The 8,509-nt window shown below is 39.3% G+C and overlaps 1 protein-coding gene across 1 annotated transcript in view; it reads left to right on the forward strand.

Moving 5' to 3' along the window:
• The first annotated feature begins 488 nt into the window (after positions 1-488).
• The window catches only part of LOC138052111 (D-glucuronyl C5-epimerase B-like), a 10,387-nt gene continuing 2,366 nt past the window's right edge, over positions 489-8,509 (forward strand). Inside the window, exon 1 of the mRNA XM_068898486.1 lies at positions 489-1,501. Coding sequence (XP_068754587.1) covers positions 694-1,501 — 808 coding nt within the window. The 5' untranslated portion in view covers positions 489-693. The remainder of the gene's footprint in view (positions 1,502-8,509) is intronic.

Genomic DNA, 8,509 nt, shown 5'->3' on the forward strand with positions numbered 1-8,509 from the left:
ATTTGTACAGAAAAACTGATCTGAGTTCAAATCCCCCGCATATGCCCGCCCCCCCCCCCCCCTCCCCCAGCAGCTTAACATTGATAGGTGCATTATTTTTCAGCCAAATATAATTAAGTGGTATTTGCAAAACACCAAAATGGCCCAAACGCGCCAAAAGGAAAAATACCTCTTTAAGTATGTTGATTAATGGTAGCTCCTTGTCAGACGGTACTTCACGATATCGCGGTTTTAGACGAAATTTGCTTTGGTTTATGATTCCTCGATTACAAACACGTCTTTCTCATACAAAGATACAATTTAACAAAGAGAACTATCACATAACTACTATATCCGATTACGCCATTCGCACACACACGACGTCTGTAAAGTGCCAAAAAGATTGAGCAGCAATAATATTTATTCTGGCTTACAGCTGCTTTTCTTCTCATAAAAGTAAACAAATAGTGACTCTCAGAGGCCAAACAATCAATGGTTCGCATAATGATGCGGTGTAGATGGTATCAACCTCATATACTCGTGGGGGACTGAAACTAGGCAACGAAAGCAATATGGTGGTTGTGGTCATGGGAAAGTAATTGCAAGAGAAACATGTGGATCTCGCGGCGTTTTGTAATATTGTCGATAAATGAGATTTTGATTCTAATGAGTCGGAAGGTTACCCAGACGATACTCTAATGAAGAGTTTGAAAGATGCGTTTAGGACCGTTTTGCCTGCACAAGCCGTCTCTGAAATTGTTTTTGTCCTGTGCTTTAACTTCGCTGTTTACGTTATACATGTTTTGGAGTGGATGCGAAGTTCATTCTGCTAATCCAACAAGAAAATCTGAAGAGATAAGACGTGCAACCCTAGCGATTACGGATTGCTCTAGGGTAATTGCTGAAACAACCCATGAAGAAAATGAACGAAGCGAAGGAACGGAGTTATTGAAAGCGGACGAAGCTGCAAGCAAACAAATCGTTTGTCCAAATGTCGAACAAATCGACGGGATAGTGAACGGGGAAAAGAAATTCACCGCAAGGCTCGAAGGAGGCGAAGCATATGTTCCCTTTTCCTTCGTGAAGGAATATTTTGATATTTATGGCGAAGTTCAGGATTTGGCGGGGAGCTCTTTGCTCGATTGGCGACATTCTTACTCAGAGGTACACCACACAAAACCGGGAAATGTATACCAAACCAAAGACCCTTTTCTTTGGTTTGAAACTTATCACGTAGAAGGTCGCACAAGAGTTAAATGCATTAGCGGTATTGAAAATGTTCCCGTTTCTTCGCAGTGGAATTCAAAAGGACATTATTATCCAATTCAGATAGCGCAATACGGACTGTCTCATTACAATTTATTAATACTCGACGGCGATTCAACTGGCAAAGAAAAGGTATTCGAAGATGCCGAGACGGGGTCTGAAGTAAACTGGAATTGGGCATCCCCACAGACCGCGCAGATATCCTATGTGTTTGATAAAGGACGTGACACAAGGGTCTTTCAGTTCTCAACTACAGGTGAGCAAACAATATTAGCTTCAGCAGTTTGAGCACTGTTCGTTACAGGAAGAAAGTTCTCGCATTTTTGTGATAACACTGCGTGACCGTACGCTGATTATGCAAATTAATCTCACTTGAGGTCTCGCCTTTAATTTTTTCCTCTCCTGTGCAACCCGAGAACCCAGGTTCAATGCGAATTTCCTTCTCACTTTATTGATCTTCTTTGTTTAGTTAATTCTCGTTGTAGTTATGTTATTAGTTTTCTCGTGTGCCAACAAAAGGATGTGGAAAAGTAAACACCATCAAAGACATGAAAGCCATGTATTTAGTTGCAATCGCATTTCGATGCATTAACACTTCGAAATTGCGTAATGAAGGAAACCGTTTCATCCACAAGAAACTCAATCGGTCTGTTGTAAAGCAACGTGTTAATGCATAAGGTAAAAGTATAAACAATTTGCAAATTCTTTGTTGGAGATAAGCAGTTTTTTATCGATTCCATCTGGCATCGGACTTCCTATTTGATAATTCGAGCTCTTATTGTTCGCTCTTTGCGAAATGTTCATTTAATCGCTTCTAAGAATTCCTGCTTATGTTTAAAGGAGATTCTGAAATTATTTGAGGGATTTTTCGGCTGCACAATTTTTTGCTTCAAATTTAGCACAAACCGAGATAAATAACCCTCGCTTTTCTTTGATCCATTTCTCCCCATTCGGTCACTGGAGTGGCCGCAAATTGAAATTGTCGACGATTGGCAACGACTTAATTCCAGACTTAAAATGTTGGTTGTCCTAAAACACGAGGTTTTGGTATCTGTCTCGTGTCACATGAAGTTGGCAAAAGCTCACTTTATAGCAACAGACTGTTGAATTATGAAAAGCAACGAAGAAAGTAATGTCTGCTCTGCAGACCATTGATGCTCACTTGATAAGTTATGTTCAATTAGCCAACTTATGTTTGTGATTCATTTTTTATCTGTCCATTTCTGTTACGTTTCAGCTGTTGTTGGATTTAATGAAAATTGCTTCAGGAAAACTACAACTTCCCATTTCCTGAAGTGTTGTATTACCTTGATATTTTGCCCATGCATTTTTTTTTTCAACAACTGTTTTTATTCCATAGCTATTATCACATGTTTGTACAGTAATTGTGAATTCTTAAAATATTTTCCTAGTTCATAGTTGGGTTTGTCATATCAGGGTTTTATTGTATCCAGATTCTTTCCCACAGGTTTTGCGTTTTGCTGTAAATAACATAAATTTATGAGACCTGTCTTAGGTTTTTTGTGTATTGAGACCATTTTGGCTTAAAAACTGCTTGAATGTGTTCATTTTAGCATGTGAACAGAAAGTAATCCATGGTGAACTAACACCCTTTTTCATTAATAATCTTTTAACACTCAAGAAAACTGATGTGTACCCTTGAAAATTTGCAGAAAAATTTCAACAAATTTGTATAACTCTTGATCCCCTCTGTTGACAAGTTAAAGCAGCCTTTTGTAAGGAAGATTGACAGTGCTTGCTGTTAAAATGCTGTGCTTTCTTAAAGTCAACACTCACAGGAGCTGGGGAAGATTTTTTACCTTGCTGTAGGCCTTAATTAAAGAAGGAGTTTGGTTTAATGGTTTTAATTATGCTCACAGGCGGTCAGATGAGGTTCTTCTATGTAAGAGCTTTTCCCTGGTTTCTGTAACATAGAGTGATTGAAATTTCTTTATGGGAGAGCAATAGTTGGTTGTGACCCTCAGGCAAACTAAGCTCTCCTAATTAAATTTAGGGCAGAGAAGTTATCCCCAAGTCCTTCCTTAGAATTGTTGCAAACCTGGATACACATTTTATTAAGGTCAGATACAACTCTAGTGGTAGACCAGATGCAAGAGTAGTTGGACAAAAATGTTTTCATGTGGTGCTCACAAACTGATTAAATAGTGTACAAGATTGTCATAGACAATAACAGATTTGATTGTAGTGGTTAAAAGTTTTCGCTGCATGCTAAAGGAAGGATCTATGCTAATTGCTGAAGTGTCAGCTTTCAAGATTTGAAAGAAAAATCACCAGCTATATATTCTCAGCCAACATGTGGAAATGCTTCCATTGTCTTGTTAGTTAAGACTTAGGATCCATTGAAGGCATGGTTCTTAAGACACAAGATACACCAGCTTGCATTTTGTTGAGTGCAAGAAATGTGTAGTTTGGTTTCAAGAGTGATCAAATCATTGATAAAGACAGGCAGCTGAAAACTTAAATAAAAGTGATACTATAGGCTAGGTGACATTTTTCGTTGAAAGTGTATGTTTGCCCCTTTTAGCTCTTTGCCTGAGAAAATCGTATTTAAATGCTATTTTGTGCTCATCATATTTTTATTATGAAAGCAAGCACTTTGTGTCTTTCACACAGGGGTAGGTAACTTGAAGATACACCCGCTCTTTGTAGTACATCAGACCTATGATGAATGTTTGCATAATTTGTTAATTAAAATTTTAGAACCAATGCAAGGAATTTAATATGAAAACTGATTTGTAAGATTTGCGAGTGATGGAAAGGGATCAGATTCATTCGCCAAATATTTAAAACAAAATTATCTCAAGTCAAAACAGTCTTGTATGGAAACAATACAAGGCTCTGGACGAGCTTTGCCACACAGGGTGCACAATGCATTTCATTCATTGAGATTTTAAAAGCAAGGGAAGAACAATGCTAAATTCTCAGCAAGATGCTTGTAATCAAGGTGTGGACAATTTTTTGTGCTGATAAAGAGGAAAGATAAGAGCTGACTTTTGTCCCCAGCCTGTTAGAAGTTATTTTTTCCCTTACACTGTTTTTGCAAGAGTGAGATAGTGTATTCTCACACCATCAGCTTTTTGGGGGTGTCAAAAATGTTTTTTATTTGTTTTGTTTTTTTTTAGTCAGGAAGAGGATAAATTTTGCTATACCCTTTTAAATCTGCAGTTTTAATCATCTTTGTAAAATCCAGGGGATATTTATAACGGTTTCCTTAAACCATCCTTGGAAAACAGCATACTTAACACCTCTAGGTGATGAAAAGAATGAAAGACATTTTTTAATCAGGGGAGGAACATTCTAGCTTGCTTTAATATTAAAAGAAAATGTGAGAGGTACTATGAGGTGATATTTGGCGATAGGTCGCTAACATAAGCAAATGGCAGCGACTCTTTTTTGACAATTTGCATTACAGTTTGGAATGTTTTTAGTATCAGATAACCTATGAAATGTTTTTGCATGGAAGATACTATCTTTAAATTGCAAGTCCCAATTTGAATCATTAGGTTTCCAAGAATATTGCATGTAAGGGCGCTTTCGATTGACCCTATTCCGGAATAAGAATGTGTGGAGTGATGATTAAAACAGTATGTTTGGCGCGTTTCAAAGGAGCAAGGATAAAAAAATATGTTTAAAATAGCACTTTAGCAGATGTTTGACAGTTTTACTGTGAATCTCCATAAAAAGGCAGGATTTCTATCTTATATTCCATGTATTCCTATTCCGGAATACGGTCAATCGACGCACCCTAAGTAGCTCCTGAAAGATTGCTCCTTCCCTGTGAATGATATTTAAGAGAGTTAGGGTCTTTGAAAGCAAGGTCACTGTTATTGTTAAGTAAGACCTGGAGTGTTTTTATTTTCTTGTTGGCCGTGGCAAGGATAATATTCGCCCATAAAATATTGTAAATAATATTATCTTGGTTCGTTTTGACCATCAACACCAATTAGCTTCAAATGCAATGTTTTGTTTTCATTGGTGTCCTCTCTTCTGCAAAGATTCTCTTGTGTTTACAAGCTATCTCAGGGGCCGTGCAGAGGGAGGGGCAGGGGTTGCTATAGCCCCCCCCCCCCTCCCCTTCTTTTTCTTACCGTGTTGTTTTTGCCTTGATCAAAGATTTAGTAATTTACACCACTGGTACATATACCCCCCCCCCCCCCCTCCACTTTCAAAAGTACTCCGCGGTCCCTGTATCTTCTGAACGGCGGGGAAATGGTTGTGACGGTTGTTGAAAATTTGATTGAGGTCTTCTAGGCTGATATATGAAGCTCGCCACCTGGCAGAGAGATTCCAAGCATCTGTCAAGACTAATAATTAAGCAAATTGGAAATAGAGTGCTGTTCCATATTTCTCAAACAATACAACTTGGAAATGAGATTTATGTTCTTTGTATCTTTGTAAAGTGTATTTTTCTATCTCCACGTATTCGTAGTTTGCCTTCTTTGTTCGTAGTCTCAGCAGAGGGAATTTAAGCTCTCAACGTGTGCCTTCTCAAGCTATTGAGGGCTCATGCGCGAAACTAGGACAAGCCGTATAGGCGTTTTAAAATGCCACCCGCTGAATTTCGCGAAGGGGCTGTTGTTTTACGAAGGCGTAGCGTCTTCCGGGAATTTACTTCGTGGCGAGCAGCCCAAGTTATTTTACGCGAATGAGTGATTGACAGGCCTGAATTTCAACCGGTAGGGACCGAGGAAATCTTTCCCGCGAGCACTATTGCGACGATTGTCATTGTGTTCATTGTCTCCTATGTGAACCCCTAAGTGCAATGCGAGTCACTGAAGAGGACTTTAATTCATCATGGCTTCTTTACAAATTAATCGGTATCTTTGATCGATTTTAGTGTTCAGGTTTAATGAACCAAATGTGTTTTCATTAGTGTTGTCAGTATTTTTGGCCAATTAATAACCGTTATCACAAAGATCTCGCCGCCGAGGCGCCAGATCAATTAGCAACTGCTTCACTTTTAACCATTATGACTTTATCTTATTATCGCAGGTTTGAGAAGAAATCGCTTTAGATTTAAAGTGTACCGCGCCAAACAGCTCACATGTCACCAAATGTGCGCATACGTATTGCTAACTACACCCTTTCTTGTAGCCAGAGATATCGTGCGATCGAAAATCACCGTCGGTTAAAATTCTTTTTCTTTGCAATGATGTGACCCTTTCACCTCTCTAGGAGAGGATTTCGACACCTAAACTTGTGATCCCATGAGTTGCACATTTCTTGTTTTCACAAATTTTTGGCTTGTCAAAGGTCAGTTGGTGTAACAAGAAAATGAAAATGAAATCGAGATGATTGTTGTTTATTTTATAGATTTTAGGTTAGTTTTCTGGTTCCATGATCTCTTGTTGTGTAGCAAGACTTGATGTGAATCGTTAGTTCTAATTCATTGTAGCGCTCTTTGCAAGGCACTTTAACAATAATTTTGTACACCGATACATGTGTGATTATCTGATAGAATGAGATTCCGTTACTGTCAAAATGTCAAGTCCTTTCTGAATCGCTTTCATGCCTGATAAGTGGGTTTTGCATCAGTTAAAAAGCAAAAATGGCCAGGCTTTTTGCCAATGGTACTTCTATAGACGCTGCTCAACTTTTGAGGGCGCTGTCTCTGTGCCCGGGAGCCACATTTTGTGACGGAATTGGGACTAAAACAAGATAGCGCTTTTAATAACTAAGTGTCTCCAGCTTTCGTCGAAGGATTCGAATACACGCTTAAGGAATTGGATACTCTTGATAACTCTCCGAACCTTGGAAGAGAGAGGGAAAATCTAATTATGGGTGTTTCCGTGCAAAGGAGAAACAGACCTATTTTAGTTAAGGGGAAAGGGAGAGCATCCTCATTTTCCTTTGGAAGTAGTTTTCGCAGGGTGCACGTTTGTTTGAGTTACAATTGCAGGGGTGTAGGGATGGCGCAGTGGTGAGAGCACTCGCCTCCCACCAATGTGGCCCGGGTTCGATTCCCAGACTCAGCGTCATATCTGGGTTGAGTTTGTTGGTTCTCTGCTTTGCACCGAGAGGTTTTTCTCCGGGTACTCCGGTTTTCCCCTCTCCTTAAAAACCAACATTTGACTTGATTTGCGTTGATTGTTAATTTCACTTTACAGTGTCCCCAATTAGTGCTCCAGCGCTAAATCAATCGACTAGACACTTAAAAAAAAATCCTTTCCTTCCCTTTCTCTTTTTTTTGCGGCATCGCATTTTCCTGGTTTGTTTTCTTTTCACCTATCTACTAGCTGCTTGAGAATATTAGGGCAAAGTGCTTACGAATTAGCCAGAGTAAAATTTTGTGAGAGCCAATGTCACCGCAGTTTTGGCGTTTTTTTCTTTTCACATTGTGCGTGTTACTATTCTGAACCACTATTAGTTTGCGGAAGGTGATCGATAGCAAATTTCTGACGGAATGTACATCGCAAGAAAATTGGTTTAAAGTTGTAATTCATATTCCCACCTTGTCATCTATCACAGCAAAAGACAGTCATTGACCCGTGTCCATTTAACAATTCTATCTTTCGTTAAACAGTGGCAAAATTGAAAAGTTTTCATCAGCATGGTTTCAAGAACAATTTAATCAGTGCTTTGTCAATGGCGCTATGCGTTTTGTAAACTCCTTCGAGTCTTCATTTCCTTACGTAAAAAGCACGCAGAGAATGCATGCATGTGGAGTCGCTATTGGACAATGGACGATACTGCTTTAGCCGCTTGTGTCTTTTATACAAAAAACCCATGATCTCTGAGAGCTTAAAACATTGCAAGTTAAACAATGTCACGTCGGGCATTCGAATCATTACCGCACTGTGAAATTTGTCCACTGCCAGCATGTTACCAAACAATAGAATTAAGATGCAATCCAACTTTATGTATATTTTCACCACAGAATGATTTTAGTCCGATTTGCACGTCAGATTAGCACGCGCTCTGTCAGCCGGTTTAGTAATTTTGCTAAAAGCTTTCGGGGTTATATTTAGTAACTCTTAAAAGCCCCCAAAAGTGAGCTTTGTACCCGGGATGCAGCCTCGAATTACCGTCAATCCGTAATCATTGGTGGGGGGGGGGGGGGGGGAGGAAAGTAGCCTTGGAGGAGGGGAAGGAGCTAAGGACTTTGTTTTAACAGCAAGAGGGCCGGTCTTTCGATTTGCTATGAAATTTGAAAGCAATCGAATGCAACGTTTATTTTATGTCGGACAGAAAATGGATAGCCTCAGTAGCTTTTATGATCAACGTACTCCCGTACATTACCTTA

This window comes from Montipora capricornis, chromosome 6 (genome assembly GCF_036669925.1).
Source record: "Montipora capricornis isolate CH-2021 chromosome 6, ASM3666992v2, whole genome shotgun sequence".
Classification (NCBI taxonomy): Eukaryota; Metazoa; Cnidaria; class Anthozoa; order Scleractinia; family Acroporidae; genus Montipora; species Montipora capricornis.